General features: G+C 35.7%; 1 protein-coding gene across 1 annotated transcript in view; it reads left to right on the top strand.

Annotated features, from left to right (window-relative positions):
* The first annotated feature begins 1,583 nt into the window (after window positions 1-1,583).
* The window catches only part of LOC114363315 (uncharacterized), a 32,542-nt gene continuing 14,911 nt past the window's right edge, over window positions 1,584-19,214 (top strand). Inside the window, exon 1 of the mRNA XM_028319005.1 lies at window positions 1,584-1,655. Coding sequence (XP_028174806.1) covers window positions 1,627-1,655 — 29 coding nt within the window. The 5' untranslated portion in view covers window positions 1,584-1,626. The remainder of the gene's footprint in view (window positions 1,656-19,214) is intronic.

Consider the following 19,214-nt stretch of genomic DNA (forward strand, 5'->3'; position numbering starts at 1 on the left):
TCCCAAAAATTATAAAATGAAAAAAGTAGTTGTCAAAAACCTTTTTAAGGCGGATTTTTTTCAATAAGGCGGGCGCNCACATCTTGGAAACATTCATGAAATGCAATGACTTTGACTAAAGAAATTAAAATGAAGTCTTCATATTTTGATAGTAAGGAGCTTTTACGTCTCATACTTTTTTGCTCTACCAGCCTTTCCTAAAGATGTGCAATAGAATAAACAGAATACAAGAGGAACACTTTCTTTCCAGACAAGCGAAGCCACGGGAGGAGCCTTCTAACAAATATTGATTTCATTATTTAAACGTCAGCCCTTTTCGCTATCTCCGAGGCTTTATTACGCCAAAGCTTCGCCGCGGAGGCAACCAGTTAAGTGGGATACCTGCGGTTGGTCTATTTTTTCCGTTTTGTCTAGCGCGAGTGACGCCAAGCGGATCAAAATAAACTGGATAGGCGAAGACATGTCTGGTACACATGGACCGTAAGAATGAACAACATTTATTGAGCTTTAACTTTTGTACATAATATGTGACAAATGTTTGTCACCATTCTCTAGATAGAATATCTTTTTAGCTGTCCTGTGTATGCTGCTACCTATAAAATTGTATGCGTCGTCTAGACAAGCAGTTTCCCCTGAAAGTATTCAGCCATGAAATATTTCCAAAGAAAATTATGGAAACTCATGAACAAGTATTGGGGAGAGGATTGTGCACGCTTTATGGTAGCCTACTAAGCAGTTTTTAAAAACGTAATTAAACCGTCGACTGCGTAGCCAGACATATTATGTTGCCTCAGATTGACAGTTTAATGACGGGTTATATTCCGCAGTTTAAGGGTTAAGCTAAGCTACTTTTAAAGGCTTGAACCTGACTTACCTATATGGAGCGTAGCGTAGAAACTCTACATTACGAATAGCAACCCAACCATTTTCGGATAAGCCTTCAAAGTTGTAAGTTACATGTAAAGATAGCCACTGAAATCTGTTGCAAAGCAAACTTAAAACAGGCTTTTGTAGTTTCGCGAAAACTGCTGTAAGAGCTATTCTGACAGCCACATACTGAACTACAGCCTTCGCTGAGCTTTGCCGCTATGGACTTATTTATATTAGCATGCCAACACATAATACCATTTTAACTTCTCATTTCAGGAGCACATTGCTGAATACAAGAAGTGATTTTGTTTTACAACTTATTTGATTTGATTCGAAAGGTTCAACAATCGAGTATTGTGACGTCCAAAAAGCTCTATAAAAGCCAACTCGCTGAAAACCAAATCTTTTATTCCTTCGATCGGGCCCACTAGAATGAGCCCGCCGTAGGATGGGTTTTAGTCCAATACCGCGGTGGGCAACCCTCTAGTTGGGTTCGCCACTGATCGGGCATCGCATAAGGCATGCTTTCGATACGGCCCGATCTGCGACAGACGATCGCCAAATGGCTGGAGTACCTTCTGTACTTGCCACTCTGCCAAAAACAAATCTTTTATTCTCTAAGTGCTGTCCATCCTCCACAGCAGTGTGCACCAGCAATAAGGTGAGTATAAAACGAGTACGGCGTCTGTTTCGCGTGTACTAGCCGCAAGGTCAAGCGCGCGCGTCCAAGTCATTGCTCTGAGTGCGCTCGCGCAGATGCCGCTTGGCTCCCGACCGGACCGACCGTGAGTACCACCCCTTTTGTTGCAGTGCTATTTACTCTGTGTTTGTACTTAGGGTAGTACATCAGGATAATCCAGAATAATCGTGTTTTTTTTTATGTGCAGCGTTAGAAATTTTATTTTTCTTTAATTTAGCCGGCGAATGTTCATGTGCGCAAATTATTGACTGAAGCTTTTAAATAAATAAATAAAAATATTAAAAAAATATGCCACAAAATTGACAGTTGGTGAAAATCAGTATTAAGGGAAATTATTAAATTTTATCTCATAAATATCTGGACGTATTAATAATGTTGAAATTGGTGCTATAGTAAAAGCTCTACATATAATTGACAGCGAGCTTTCGTAGTAAAATGGTGGTTCATTATGAATTCCTTGCCTTATTTTATGAACATGCTTGAAAATTGTTACATATTTAAATATGCTAATATCTTATTTCATGGTCAACGGATCTTTTTCAACGAAAAGTTCTTTTCAAGTTCATTAAGCTCATTCGTTAACAGTTTTATTTCTTAATCATAAATTATCTTTTTTTGAGAGCGTACAATTCATCATTTGGAATATTTATAACAATTTTTCTTTCTTTGTGTATATGAACTCCAATTCCATAAAAAAGCTTTCATAGAAGCTTTTATTACACGGAGCTTTAAGTTTTAACGCATTTCTCAGTTCCCAGGAATAAATAATTTTATTATCTCCTAGAACATGATTATATTCATAAATCTAATTTTATCATAATCCATTTGCAATTCATAAATCTTAATTAAATATGCTAAACATTTCACTTCATTAAAGGACTTTTTATATTATAAATTAATTACAAAATCGTCAATTATGGTCTACTAATCGCAACAACTTAAAACATGGCCGTACTTTGTAGTAATTTATTACAAGATAAAAAAACTCGAGTTTAAGAACAGTTAGCATCCGGTCCGATACAAAGTTTTTTGGAGATACGTAGGAACTTCGAAAATCCCGATTTAAACTCAGATAATATTAAAAGTTTAATGTATTGAGGTGTTTTTTATTAAAACGTTGCATACTCTCGACGTAATGTCATAGCGTTTTTACGATATAGTAAAAGCTCCATAAAATATTAATTCCAGTTGCAGTAGTAAAGTTTTCCACCGAGGAGTAGAATTGTAAATAAGTTTGAGTAACTTTTTCTCACTTGAATAAGACGTAAGTACTTTGACAAGAACATTATGAAGCCTAAACTTTACTTGTTTATAAAAAAGCTTTTATTCCGAGTGTGTGTGTTTTTTTTTGTGAAAAAGTGATATTTCTTTTTAAAAGCTTTTAGAATTTATATTAGACTTAGCTACCTATGAATGAGATATTCAAATTGAGCCTTTTAGATGAATAAAACTTTTACTTAATGTTTATTCCTTTGCCATAAAAAATAAAGACTAGTGGCGATCTGACCCTGATCTGGCCCTGGGCACGGCCCTGAATGGTAGACAAACCTACGAAAGCTACGAAAACCTACGAAAGAAGGATATTACAAAACCGACTCTACATAAAGTGCACAATCCCTCATTTCCATTGCATTAATAAAATTATTCTCAGTCAATTTCTCAAAAACAACACAGAACACTGTCTCTTCCATACGTCTACCCACTTGGCACTTGGCACGCGGAGTCGACGACCATTATGCAACCTGTTCACTTATCGCGGCACTTATCTGCGTGTGCGCAAGAGGTGTCAGATCGCCACTCGTCTTTATTTTATTTTTTTATGGCAAAGAAATAAACATAATTGCTCAGCTGATTTCGGTCTTAGTAGACACTCTTTCAATAACTGACGCGATAGAAAAGATTTAACATCTCTTTCATTTGCACTAGGATACTGATGGAAGTGAGAGAGAAACAAAGAGTCGATATTGGTCCATGTATGGGAATCGTGTCACAGATTCTACTCGTCTTTATTTTTTTATGGCAAAGGAATAAACATTTATAATGCTCAGCTGATTTCTTCTTGGTCTTAGTGGATACTTTTTTTAATTAACTGACGCGCACGCGTTATAAAAGGTTTAAAAAATTTAAGAAAGAAAGAAAGAAAGAAAGAAAAATTATTTATTGGACAACTAAAAAGCACAAAAAACAACGAGGCGGAGAAAAAAAAAATGTTGCCAAAGAGGTCACCCACTCAGTATTATCTTGACAGTTGACATTTTATTGCCAAGTGCCAAGACACTGGTTTTCAGTGGGTGCCTTGTACGCAGGGGCAAAAAAAAATATAATAAGATAAATTCAAATTAATTAACAATTACAATAAAATTAAAAAAAAAAAAAGAACAATACAATAACTAAAATTTTAAATAAACATGTCCAAAAATATATAAAAATTAAAATTCACAATAAAATAAAAATTACAATAAGAATAAAATTAACAAAATTAACAAAATAAAAAAAAACAAAAAACAATACAATTAATTTCAAATAAACATGTCAAAATAAATTAAAATTCACATTAAAAAATAAAATACCAAATTAACGACACAGACAGGACATTTAACATCTCTTCCATTCTCATTAGAAGGAGGAATAGAGATACAATAGTCGATTTATAGAAATCATGCTGGTCACGTACAGATCGCCACTTATCTTATTTTTTATGGCAAGGATTATAAGTACATATTTTAATGCTCAGTTGATTCTAATCTTAAAATTTACACTCGTGGACACTCTTTTAATAACCAACGCGATCAAGTAAATTTAGATAGGTATGTGTTTTTATTTATTTATCGCTTTTTCTTTGCATTAGGGTACTGGTGAAAGGGAGGGAGAAGCGTAGAGTCGTTACATGAAAATAAACTCATGCTCAGCCCTAACCAGAGTGTTATATACATATATGTATTACTAGCGGCCGCCCGCGACTTTGTACGCGTGGATCCCGTTTTACCCCCTTAAGTGGGTGGAGTTTCATAAAATCCTTTCTTAGCGGATGCCTACGTCATAACATCTACCTGCATGCCAAATTTCAGCCCGATCCGTCTAGTGGTTTGGGCTGTGCGTTAATAGATCACTATGTCAGTCAGTCAGTCAGTCATCTTTGAGTTATATAAATTTAGATTTTCCTGTTACTTCTAAATCAACATTGAACTGTCTCACTTTTTATTGTCACTAGTACAGTAGTAACAATCTTTACCACCTCGATCTTTCATCTTTACCGCTTTAACTCAAATCCGATGGCTTGTGAACGGAAAAATGATAGAAGCTCACGCAAAATTGTAGGATTACTGATACAATAGTTTGGTATTTGGAAAAGTAGGTATAACAATTTAACGTAACATTCTGAAAAATTATAACGAAAAACCAACTAAAGGAGATCAGTCAGCCGTTTGGTGTAGTGGTTCGAAAACGGACTACTATGCAGAGAGGTCCCAGGTTCGATTCCCGGCCGGGTGTTACTATGTATAATATGTATGTATTTACATAAAAAAAAGTATTTAAGTATGTTTATATCCGTTGTCTAGTACCCATAGTACAAGCTTTGCTAAGTTTGGGACTAGAAGCGTAGTGTAAAATGTCCAAGGATATTGTTTATTTATTATTACTTACTTGAATGGGAAATCTCACCTCATAATCGTAGTACAGGGTACACAAGAGGGTAAGATAATCTATAGAGTTGGTTTGGTGGAAATGAATTATTAGTAGTTTCTACTCTTTTGCCGTTAACACAGCATCTTGACTGGACATTTTCGATTGAAGCCGATGACAATTCACTCGGAAAAAGTGGTTTACTCATGATATTGGGATCCGGGTTTTTGTGCAGATGGCACGTCAAGCTATTACTGTGACATCTTATGTAGTTGGAATAGGTTCCATATTGCAACAAAAGTGTAAAGGTTGATGTGCTGTTGCCGTAATAGTATTTTTTATTTGACTACGCGGTATTGGTACCTACGGGCGCTTCAGATCTGGTACGTGATGCAATCCCAATGGGATGTACTAATAATGTTTGGTTCGGTTTTTTGGGAAGCTTGTAAGATTCTGAGATTTTTTACTGATCTAAAAACTACAATTGCTCAAAAGTACAAAAGAGTTAAAAAGTTGGACAAACTCAAAAAGCGATTTATTGAATAGACTACAGTGGAAACGTTACATTTATTACTTTTTAAAGATAAAACTTTTGACAGAAGGTAACTATCACCAATAATTAACTTTTTTAAAAAATAAAACCGACTTCAAATGAGTGAACACAAAAAAACTAAAAATTGAAAATATTGCGTATAAAAAAGTTCATCCCCAATTTTCCACCCTTGGGGGTGAAATATTTTCTTCAAATTCGCATGAAACCACCTTTTTGATNAATCAATTTGAACGATTATTTTTTTGTTGAATAGGTATTATCAAAAGGGTGGTTTCATGCGAATTTGAAGAAAATATTTCACCCCCAAGGGTGGAAAATTGGGGATGAACTTTTTTATACGCAATATTTTTAATTTTTAGTTTTATTTTTGTGTTTCAGCATTTGAAGTCGGTTTTATTTTTTTTTTAAATTTAATTATTTTAATTAACTGACGCGCACGCGTTATAAAAGGTTTAAAAAATTTAACATCTCTTCCATTCTCATTAGAAGGAGGAATAGAGATACAATAGTCGATTTATAGAAATCATGCTGGTCACGTACAGATCGCCACTTATCTTATTTTTTATGGCAAGGATTATAAGTACATATTTTAATGCTCAGCTGATTCCAATCTTAATTTACACTCGTGGATACTCTTTTAATAACCAACATGATCAAATAGATTTAGATATAATATGTGTTCTTATTTATTTATCGATTTTTCTTTGCATTAGGGCACTGGTGAAAGAGAGAGAGAAGCGTAGAGTAGGTAGTTATAGTTATACGTTGAAATAAACTCATGCTCAGCCCTGAACAGAGTTTTATATGTATTATTTTCCTGTTACCTACTTCTAAATCAACATTGAACTGTCTCACTTTTTATTGTGAAATATTAGGTACAGTAGTAACAATCTTTGTCACCTCGATCTTTCATCTTTACCGCTTTGACTCAAATCCGATGGCTAGTAAACGGAAAAATTATAGAAGCTCACTCAAAGTTGTAGGATTACTGCGACAAGTCGACAAAACATGGCTGTTTGGCAAAAAACCAATCGATGGGGATTATTTACTTGAATGGGAAATCTCTACTAATACTCGTAGTACAGGGTTGAAGTGAAGCCAATGCACAAGAGGGTTAGATAAATCAACTAGATTAAAGAGTTGGTTTGCTGGAAATGAATTAGTAGTTTCTACTCTTTTGCCGTTAACACAGCATCTTGACTGGACATTTTCGATTGAAGCCGATGACAATTCACTCGGAAAAAGTGGTTTACTCATGATATTGGGATCCGGGTTTTTGTGCAGATGGCACGTCAAGCTATTACTGTGACATCTTATGTAGTTGGAATAGATTCCATATTGCAACAAAAGTGTAAAGGTTGATGGGCTGTTGCCGTAATAGTATTTTTATTTGACTACGCGGTATTGATACGGACGCTTCAGATCTTGTACATGATGCAATCCCAATGGGATGTACTATTAATGTTTGGTTCGGTTTTTTGGGAAGCTTGTAAGATTCTGAGATTTTTTACTGACCTAAAAACTACAATTGCTCAAAAGTACAAAAGAGTTAAAAGTTGGACAAACTTAAAAAGCGTTTTATTGAATAGACTACAGTGGAAATTAACGTTACATTTATTATTATTTATAAGTAAAACGTTTGACTTTTGACTTAACTTATATTATTTTGTAGAGCCGAAGAGGAATAACTTTGTTTGACTTTCTTTAACTGCGTTTTTAAAGGCATTATCTGATATAGCTAGACTATATTATTAAAAACATGAGACTTATTTTACCTTAGTGTTAATTGAATTGTTGACACCTATCACTTATCATCATCGTCAGGTCATTTAGTGTCCACTGTAGAAACAGGGCTCTCTCTAATTTATCAGAGACAAATGGATGATTGTCTACCTTCCCCAAGCTGGTCAGAGTTAGGGAGGCCTGATAAATATTTGCATATTTCTTCCTCAATCACCTATCGAGATATCTACGGGAATAGTGGTCTATGATACCATAACCCAAAGCACAACTTACATTAAAAAATATGCACATTTCTAGTCCTGAAAATGTGATTAATTTTCAATTAACTGTAAAAGTAGCGCCAAAAGTGACGTTTTCTTTACTTTACAATAACAAATTGTTATCCCTCAGATTATAACGTACATTCATAAAATACCAACAGCTACTGTAACCTAATTTTAACATCTCGATGATACCGTAAGGCAATTTTTGACCATGACTCATCATCTTACTGCCTATGATCATCATTTATTGTTTCTTTCTATGTTACGCAGAAAGAAATCAGGGCCAAAAAAACAAACGAAGATCATTTTTAGGGCGCGTAAAATCATTAATTTTGTTTATGTACGAGTAGGTATTTGATCAACATTTAACTTTGTTTCTTTCTATGTTACGTTATGAAAGAAATTAGTGCCAAAAACAAAATAATGTCAATTTTTTTAAGGAGCGTAAAACCATTTTTATGTTGCGATAAGATTAAAATACTGTGACGTGTAAAAGTGCTTTTAAAAGCCTATTTGCAAAAATAAATTAGTCTTATGAGTTTTATGTATTTTAATACGGTTGTAGTTGTACTATAAGAATTTGAGCTTACACTACTTAATATGTTATTAGTACGATTGTTGGGTTCTGTAGCACCTATGAAAAATGAAGCCCTATTATACCTAATATAAATATAAGTTGAACCCCTTAGAACATATTTAATTATATGTATTTGTCCGTCTAACTTATCGGAATGGGAAAACCTCTATCAAAAGTAAAATTTTAATGCAACCTTCATGTTATCATTCCTTTTTCCGAAATGACAAGCCGTGAAAGCCGGTTTAAAAAAAAGTGACAGTGACAGTGTGTAATTATTTTTACTCTGTGGGGGAACGTGCGACGATGCACCTCCTGGCGGAATAAATTCGTAGTGTGGGTCCCTCCATAAAATCCTCAACCTTATAACAAAGGAAACAAAAGAATTCACACGCCTATGACGGCTCATTAGCCGAGACAGGAGGTTGCGAACTCAGTACCTCCAGCACGAAACACTTTCGTCTTCGAATCGTTTGCGTATTCCAAAAATTCGATACCCAGCAGCCTTCCAATTCAACGATAACGTGACGATCTCGCTTAGTTTCGTGACACCATTTCTAAGACCCGATTTGAAAATTCAATCTGATTTCATTCAATCCGAATGACATCTGATTGATTTTTCAAAATATTTCTCCGCTTGCTCCGCCTTGGTGGAAATCGGGCCTCGTACTAAGTTCACTTTACGTCACTTTATTACGTACAAGACGATCTGAATACGCAAACGATTCGAAGTCGAAAGTTTTTCGTGCTGGAGGTACTGTTGTTTCAACCCACTCGATAAAAGAAGAACATTGAATTCACGGACCAAATGCTTGACTGAGTCTTCTAACAATCCATTATATTCCATTAAAATCTTTCCCACAAGTGTATTGATTATAAACATTGTGTGCAAAAAACCAACATACCTATAATAAGTTGCTGAAGTTCTATGTATAGATTTCTTTTTTATCCACAACGAGGAAGCTCTTGGCCTGCATTTCACCTCCATATGTATCGCATCTGTAACGTATGTTATGTATTTACAAAAAATAATAAGTATGTTTATATCCGTTATCCGAAACTAATAGTAGGTACAAGCCTTAATTTGATGGGACTGGGAGATGGGCGAAGTGTATAATGTACAATTAATTTGTAAGGAAATAAGCCCTGAAAACTCTAATTTTAAAATAGAATTGCATTATTTCAATATGTACAAACGACAGCACGGCAAGCTTAACACAGTGGCCTCTTATGAACAAACTAGCGGCCGCACGCGACTTCGCACACGTGGATCCCGTTTTATCCCCGTTTCCAAAACAGTTTCGTAAAATCCTTTCTTAGCCTACGTCATAACATCTACTGGCATGCCAAATTTCAGCCCGATCCGTCCAGTGGTTTGGGTTGTGCGTTGATAGATCACTATGTCAGTCAGTCAGTCAGTCAGTCACCTTTGAGTTATATATATTTAGATACGTGTATAGGCTAATGTGCCATCGTCTGTGTGTCTGTACTTTATTAGTAGAAAGTGCAGTTCTGTTCCGTTATTCAGGACAAGTCCTAATGAATCATCACAAACTTGGAAAATGTCCAGCTACTCGGCCCTTTTACGACACCATTAAAATACGTTACTTCTAATTGTGAATAATTACTTACAGCTTACAGGATCTTCTATCCTATGGTTAATTAACGAACCCATATGTATACGAGTGGCATTTGAACCTGAAACCTGAAATAAAATTATATCTTTCGCATACACCCTAATTTTCACCTATGTAATTTCAGTTTCAAATTATTGTTGATTTATTTATTTTTTCAGTCCTAAAGTTTCAGTAAGATAGGATCCTAATTTAATTAATGATGACCTGAATTGTCAAAAAAAAGTTTTGAAATAAAAAGCGGTCAATTATTTAAAAGAAACACTTTCTATATTTTAAATTAACCTTTTGATTGTAATTGACCTCCTTACTAGTAAAAGTGACACATAATAAGTAATATATTTCGATAGTAAACGTCCCTTACGTTAATTTAGTTTAAACTAGTGCTAAACGCGCGTGTAATTGTTATTACAGTAAGGTGAGTTAGTAGTAGCAAGTTTAACTAAAAATAACAGAACGAGAACTGGATTCATCAATTATATCTTCTTCCAATTTAGTTTTAGTTTGATTTGTGATGAAATTATAGAGAAAATAGAACAGCTACAGCTTGAAAGAAAACAAAACTTTATGACTTGGATGTCACGATAATTGAGGGAAAGTACTACAAATTGGACACCTTTTCCTGAGAATTCCACATTATATTTAAAAGGTACAGTCAGACTGTCATCGCTGATGCCAACACGTGTTAGTAAATTGAAAATAACCCTACAATTTGAAACAATTCAAAATTTGTTTCACACTAGTGATTGCCCGCAGCATCACGCGATGTCGTCTTTAGTGACGTTATGGTGCATGCCATGACGTGGGGACTAAGACTCCCAGAAGTAGTTATTTCTAATACTTACAGATAAAAATGCATTATTTTTCTTCTATCTCGCAACGACGGAAGTCACAACTCTGCCGTGTCTGACAGTTCTCTTTGACATCTTTCTTCCATATCGACTCCTTCAAATTGATTGATTTATCGATATAGAAGTAAAACCAGCTAAATTGCAGGAGAGTCGTCTGCGGTGGTACGGACACGNATGTTGCCTCTTTGCTTTTTGCCATGGAAGATTTGGAAGAAATCCCAGTTTCATTGATGAATCCCAGCTGTTAAGTTTCGTCATAGCCCCACTCGTTAACAAACATAGTTTCCTTCATCGGGATGGTAAACGATCAGTTACAGGAACTACAATTTACAACTCGTCGGAAGTGTACTCTTCAGTTGGTGGAATGGTGGTGGTGGTCCATTGGAGTTTCCTCCCAAAAACAACATCAGAATCTTTCAGAAAAAGCGTAGGCCTTAATAAAAGGGTAGACTCTCCTAATATAGCTATTAAAGAGAGGTACAACTCGTCGTCACTATTGGTATTTTCTCGCAAGTAGGTACTTTAACGGTGTCTTTAGGAAAACGCGTAGGACTGAAAAGGGCAACGCATCGTCAGCTTTTCGAAAGTGAATAAGAGAGAGGTGCTTTTTTTTCGTCAGGAAATGCATGAAATTGCATACCCACTGGTCCGGGGGAACCAGTGGGTTATGTGAGGCTCTCCCTGCCAAGCAGGCAGGGCCTAATCACTAAAACCTGACGGTGTCCTCCCAAAGTCTTTGGGACGGAACTGAGTTATTATCCGAGCTAGACGACCTAGACATTCTTTCGCGGCTTCGTCCCAGACTGTGGCTTGCTACGTTTGAGCAAGCGACGACTGGCTAAATAAGAGAGGTGCTAGCTTACCCTCAGTTAACCCACAAGCCCCAAAAGAAAACTCCAACAAGTTCAGCAAACCAGGCCAAGTTCCGCGAAAATCACTCATCAACACACTCGCTACCTGCGCCCGCGCACGTTTATTATGCTAACGCGGGTCACGGCCCGCCAACTATCTCATGCGCACGACCTTTGGGTCAACTATTACCAGCAGATTGTACTGTTAACTTTGTTACCGGTTTAATGGTTACTGCATAAAATTATGGCTTGGTGTCGGTAATTGATCATTGTGTCGTGATCATCGTTTCAGCAACAGGACGTTTAATGCTGAACAACTACAGTCAAACTCACTTTTTCTTGTTCAATCGATCAGATCAGGCTGACAAAGGTGACTAATGCCCGTTTTCATCATCAATCCCTAATTTTAAGTGGCCCCTAACACATAACAGGAATTTTGTTTTCATAGGGGTCACATAAAAATTAGGGATTGATGGTGAAAACAGGCATAAGTTTCTTCCGTCACTTCTTCTCAGCACCAGCTCATTAATTATCCTGAAGTGGTGATAGGGAAAGTATACTTGGGCCATGCCAATGCCCCGAAAAGGACCTACTTATAAAGAATATGTATGTAATGTAGAGTTAATAGCCCAATTTTATTCATTTATATTGTTAACCAATTATTTCTTTGACACTGCATTTACTGCTTGAAGTCAGTTTTTAATTTGATTGACTTACTCGTAAGTGCTTACGACACGACAGCACATCTAGTTAAACACTGGCATCTTATGTTGTTAAGTGCTATTTTGCAACCAAAGTGTGATGTCTACAGGCCCTTTAGTTTGATTGCATACTCTCCACCTCAGATGGCTTCTTCGCCCAAGCTCAGTTCAACCGGTTTACAAATATTCATCACGACACCTGTCAACAACTTTACTTATCAACTTTTTACTAAGTCCGTTGACATCATGTGGGTATTCGCCGGAAGCGTAAGAGCAATTACGCCTTTTTTGTACGAAACTAATTAGCTTCTAAGCTAGCTCTGAAGCCGTTACCTCAATTGCTTAACAAAAACAGCGGATTACTCATTGACAGGTAATACTTGTGTGGTATAGTGTGTTCCGTTCAAAGTCGTCGCTCTAGGCTCTAGCTAGAGTCTAGGGAATGACAAAACGCGATGTCAATGCAAGATACAACACGGTTTTTTGTCATTAAAATGAGTAGCAAGCTCGTAGCAACACGAGTTTCTCGTCATTAAAGTATGAGTATCGAGCAGCCCCGTAATATTTCAATACAAAAAACTACCATTGATAGCTGTACCGCACGGGTTACCTACACCATATCGCATCGTGGCTTTATTCGCACGTCGCGATGCGGTGTCGTCATATTTTGGTGTTTGATTAATTTACTTATTATATTTTGAATATAATTTTCACAGCTCATTGAGCACAAAGCCGCCGTCGTGTTGATTAATTTATTGTTGTACATATCAGTTTTAGTCGCTACTTTTGATATCTTTGAAGGGGCTAACGTTTTATTAATATACTAAAACTATTAAACGCTACGCTGCTGCTGTAATAATCCATTAAAGGAGACATTTCAACAGTAAAATACGCTCACCGTTGTATAAACATGTTTTACAAAAGACTGCTTAACCCTAACGCCTCGAGCTCTTTGTGTTGAAGCCTCTCTTTCATATTAATGGCTAACGGATAGGAATTTCTAATCGCCAACGATTGCATCTGCCTCATTACTTCTTTATCTATCGCTTATTAATGTCTCCCGATCGAGTTACATGGAATGTTGTCCTCTTAGTGTATCAAGTAGATTTGCCATTACTTTACCATTTCAATAAAATAATAATCGCGAGGAGATAAAACCTCTTATACAGCTGATTTAATTTTAATTGTGCCATAAAATTTTATTGGTTCCGCAGTCGTATTATAGCTCTAATGTCTCTAACTGGGACTGTAAAGTAAGGATCTACCAACAACTTAGCAATTAAGAAACCCTAATGAAACTGATTTTCCTTTTAGGGTCTAAAGTAAAATCTTTAATAAATAACTGGTTTAAAACATAAACCATACTCGCTAATTACAATACCACTGAATTTTACTTTGACTGAAAAATACGAGTAGAGTTATAATTACCGTACATTGTATGACAAATTCATCCTTGCTTTCACTAATCTTATTGCCACCTGACTAGGAAACCCGGAATTTCCCGACGCAGGGTTTTTTATGGTCTTCAATTTACTACATAACCTTACACAGCTTTATAACACCTAAAGCATGAATAGAGGAAATAATAAGAGACAAGAGGCAATACAAGTTTTTTGACCCAGAACTCGCGCGAGCAAATCTAACAGCCCAATCCTTAATCGTTATAGAGTCAGTGTTTCCTATTACCCAAAAACCATTACGTTAACCGCAGGCAATCTCACATTACTTGCACAAACATCTCGAGCGGTCATCCGAACGCTTCCTACGTCGTTTCAACGGTAGTCCGCCGTAAAACAAACCTCACCTTATCTTTTTAAATCGGCCTGATACAATAGCGCTGGTTATAAAGTGGTCATGTTATACTACCTAACGGTGATAGCAATTTGACTACATCTTCTCACGTCGGTATTCGGTATTTAACTCGGATGCATATTACTCTTATTGTTATCGATATAAAGGCTACAGTTGAACTGCGTTTGATGTTACGGAGTTTTTGGATGGGTAACTGTAACCGATTTTTGGCTAAATCGATATAAATTGTTATTGTCTATAATTGTACTGTGCTATGTAAATACGGTTATCATATACGGTATAACAGAGACTCTCACGTTAATCTTATTTCTATAATAACCTGGTGACTGACGATATTAGCCGCCACAGGTGTTTGACAATACTAATTATCTATTGACAAGAACTTTATTATGTTTTATTTGATACGGTTACTCTGTAATTGAACTAGCTTCTAGATAATCATCTATTTTCACAAGTAATTAACTACACTTTAATTAAAACGGTATCTGCCAATATACAGATCTGAAGTGTAAAGTTAATTAATATAAAAGAAGAAAATGGACGCTTAACTATAGGACATTAGTCTACGGTAGATTAAATGAGTATTTACAACGAAAATTGCTTATAATACATAATGTATAATGCAAACATGCCCCTTTACATTGCCGATATCCTGTCTATCCCTAATTACTAATGAGAAACCGATGTTTTAATTAAATACGCTACAGTGTATTTTATTAACGCCTACATAGTAAAGGTGTAGTAGACTGGGCAATTCTTATGGTAATTCTAGTAGATTCTGATGACATTATAACAATCAATGTGGAAAACGTATAAAATATATCTTCAAAATTGTATATTTTACCATGATAGAGTTAGCTGCCAAACACGGTGAATTGATTTTCATCTAGTTTTCTTTTTTATTTCTCGTCATCGATAGGGTTCTTTGTGTATACCTATTATGTCACGAAAATAGATTTTCTTTTTATTTATAGCCTGAAATAAAGCTTAGGTTAACATTTAAAATGTAAAAAAGGCTCTATCCAAGAAAAAATACTAATAGGAAAAAATATAACGAGTATATTTATAGAGATGCAAAAAGAAAGAGAAAATGATGCACAAATGTAATTCAAGTGCGTTTGCAAAGAGCGTTTTTATTCATTTAAGCGTTTAATACATACTTAAGCATTTAATATTAAAACACCATAGAATTGCTTGTTACACCTTAATGATAGTTGAGAAAAGTCTAGCATTAGTAAATGCTAAATATATCCAGAACATGATATGTACCTATTTCAATTGAAAAATTCACTGATTCACCTAAGGCAGTGGAAGTGTATTACGATATTACAAATGCAAAATCATTGCATGAATATTAAATAATCTGATATTTATGTACTAGTATTATGTTATCTATGCTGATTATGATGAATATCTCTAAACGAGTACATTACACTATGAATTAGATGGGCATAAAAAAAACGTTGTAGAGTTTTTCTTTCGAAGAAAACCCTACCTGTACTGATATGATGAAAATATCTAAAACGAGTACAGTACGGCTAGCACGAAAAACTTACGAGTTCGAATAGGTAGTTTGCGTATTCGAATCGCCATCAAAATATTAAAAAAAAACTACAACAGCGCCCTTGTGAACGTGTCGTAAAGTGAACTTAGTATGAGAAATGGGTGCACGAAACTTATTTCGATAATCAAAATTGTCACGTTATCGTTTAGTTTGAAGGTTGAGTATCGAATTTTGTCGAATACGCAAACGATTCGAAGACGAAAGTTGTTCATGCTGGAGGTACAGGGGGCTTAGTATGAGTTTACATCAAACGTATTCGATATCGACTGCGTAAAAAAAATCATTAAATGTATGATGGATTGTACAGCGCCCCTAGCGGATACTATCAAGAACTAAAATCTTGATAGATTTTTTTGACGCACTCGATATCGAATACATTTGATGTAAACTCACACTACGCCCCCAGTACACTATGGAGCGATTGGTGCAGTGTAAAAAAAATGCCTGTAGAGTTTTTCTTCCGAAGAAAAACTTTATTTTTGTTGTTTACGCCTTTGGTAGTTACTGATTTTTATTAGAAATTCTTTAATTAGGTACATTTGTTTTTTGTCTCATCAATTTTGTACGAAAGGAGAGCTGATTTTATAGCCTCAAACCCTTTTGGCAGGGTACTCACCTGCCATGTAGCACGTAACGTAGCATGTAACGTAACCAACCTTCAAGTGAGTACGGCTCGTCCACGGTCATCGCGTATCTGGCTTTGAGCTCCTGAACCCTACTGCGAGCCGCCTATAAGTTTGTGCTCGCAGTGATACCACCACTCGGCGCGGCGGGTCGCTACGATCTCCCTGCAAATTACTCGCGAGCAGCGAGCAGCGGGCTCGTGCCTATGTAAGTACTCACTTGATACAGTATCTGATGCATTACATGCTACACGGCTAGATGAGTACCCTGCTTTTTGTGTACTTTTGATAAATATTTTTTAAATATCGATGTTTTTGTGGAGTTTCACTCAGTAAAACTTTAGTTGAATTCTACATAATGTATATTACCATCTCTAAGTACGTACAGTCAGCGTCAAATAGTTTGTGACACCCAAAGTTGCTAAAAAGTCCGCAACTCGTCTTTGTTGCAATTGGATTAAGATTGTGTTATCAACTTTGTGGCCACTTTGGGTGTCACGAGCTATTCGATGCTAACTGCACCTAATAGATATAAAACTTTAAAGCTCGCACATTCAACCGGGGGTTACTTCTAAATTCAGTTAGAAATAAGTACTCGTAATATGGGGCTAATGTGTTAATTTAGCTTATCTGAATTAAATATCTCCAATATTATGATAAAATGAATATTAAAATTCGATGAGAAACTACGATCAAGAACTTTTCTTAGTTTATTTTTAGTTGTTAATGGGATATTTATACCTACTTTTCAGTTTATACATATAATGAGAATATGTAAAAATATAATTTCCATGATCGATGATGCGTAATCATAAGATAATGAGGTACCTAATAATACAAGTGTATTTATGTTGAATATTCAATATCGTCGAAAATTACTCAATAATAAGGCTGCATAAACATACAAAATTATGCATGTTATGTACACACATTATGAAGAAAATTACTGAAATGAAAATTATTGCTGTTCACGAGCTGTGGTACTAGTTGCGAAATAGCGATACATCGGAGTCAAGGTTTTTCAGTAGAAAAAGCGACTGAAGCTTTGATCCTATTTATAGATTTTTCTTTTGAAATTATGCAAGATTCGTTTACAGCTTGTAAAGCTTGTTCTCAGTCCGCCTGGATATTAGCTATCACCATCTTATCTGTCGCCTTATCAATAATGTTACCAGCATTGTTGTGTTCCGTTGAGGATACCAGGTGATCAGATGCCTAATACGGATTAGCAAGCTGGAATGGCAATGGACAAGGCACATAGTACTCAGAACTGACGGCTGAGGTGGCAGCAAGGTTCTGGAGTGGAGGCCACGTACCGTAAAACGCAGCGTGTGACGTCCACCCACAAGATGGACAACAACCTTATAAAGGTAGCAGGAAGGCGCTGGATGCAGGCCGCTACCAACCGTGCGATATGGAAATCATTGGGGGGGCCTATATTCAGCAGTGGACGTCCTGTGGCTGAACTGTAATTACTTTCCATCAGCTGAGATGCAGGCCAAGAGCTTTCTCGTTATGGAAAAAAAAAGCGCAACAAAACTGTATCTGTAATAGGACTGTAGGACGTGCATCATTACGCGACGTCGTGCGTCGATTACATCAATCTATCACCCGGCCGACGTAAACTGCCCCACACATTATGTCAGCCGAGTAAAAAGTATATTGAAAACTAACTTTAGACCGGTTCTACGTAGGTACGTGAAATACGGCTAGGGGTGTGAACTTCTGTAATTTTGGAAGGAATAATGTAATAGTGACGAATGTTCTTCTTTTAAAAACAAAAAAGGCTAACTCTTGAGACGTGTTCAGTGTGAATTGTAATTACAATGTCACAAATAAGCATAAAATTAATAACTAGGTAAGTAGGTACTCTTTTTATTGGACGGTGCAAAGCCGGGACAGCGCGTAATTAAATAAAAACCTACTTTAATTTAACTACATTTAATAAACGTCAAAAGTCTTGTCAAAATACATACAGAAATACCGGTTAAAGTTATAGTTGCAGTTACAGTCTGTTAAGGTGATGCAACTCAGCCAGATACTATATTTTATTCTCTTCCTCGTTTATAGACACTAACGAGAACCATAAACAAGTTAAGACTATTGGAAATAATTTAATAGGTAACTAACTAATCTTGAGGCTAGTTAATTATCAGCCTTTTTTATTGCATGTAAATAAATAGAAACTTTATTTACATTTAGATAATAAAATAATTACAAGATAAGATNTTTTAACTATAGGATATTAGTCTACGGTAGATTAAATGAGTATTTACAACGAAAATTGCTTATAATACATAATGTATAATGTAAACATGCCCCTTTACATTGCCGATATCCTGTCTATCCCTAATTACTAATGAGAAACCGATGTTTTAATTAAACTACAGTGTATTTTATAAACGCCTACATAGTAACTCTGTAGTAGACTGGGCAATTCTTATGGTAATTCTAGTAGATTCTGCTGACATTGTAACAATAAATGTGGAAAACATATAAAATATATGTATCTTCAAAATTGTATATTTTACCATGATAAGAGTTAGCTGCCAAACAGGGTGAATTGATTTTCATCTAGTTTTCTTTTTTATTTCTTGTCATCGAGAGGGTTATTTGGCAATATAATGGCACAAAAATCGATTTGCTTATTTATTTTCAGCCTGAAATAAAGCTTAGGTTAACATTTAAAATGTAAAAAAGGCTCTGTCCAAGAAAAAATACTAATAGTGAAAAATATCAGGATAAAGGCTAAGTAATAACGAGTATATTTATAGACATGCAAAAAGAAAGAGAAAATGATGCAGAAATGTAATTCAAGTGCGTTTGCAATGAGCGTTTTTAATTCAAGCCA

The sequence above is a fragment of the Ostrinia furnacalis genome, unplaced genomic scaffold (genome assembly GCF_004193835.3).
Source record: "Ostrinia furnacalis isolate ACB-3 unplaced genomic scaffold, ASM419383v2 OfSCF7056, whole genome shotgun sequence".
NCBI classification, from domain to species: domain Eukaryota; kingdom Metazoa; phylum Arthropoda; class Insecta; order Lepidoptera; family Crambidae; genus Ostrinia; species Ostrinia furnacalis.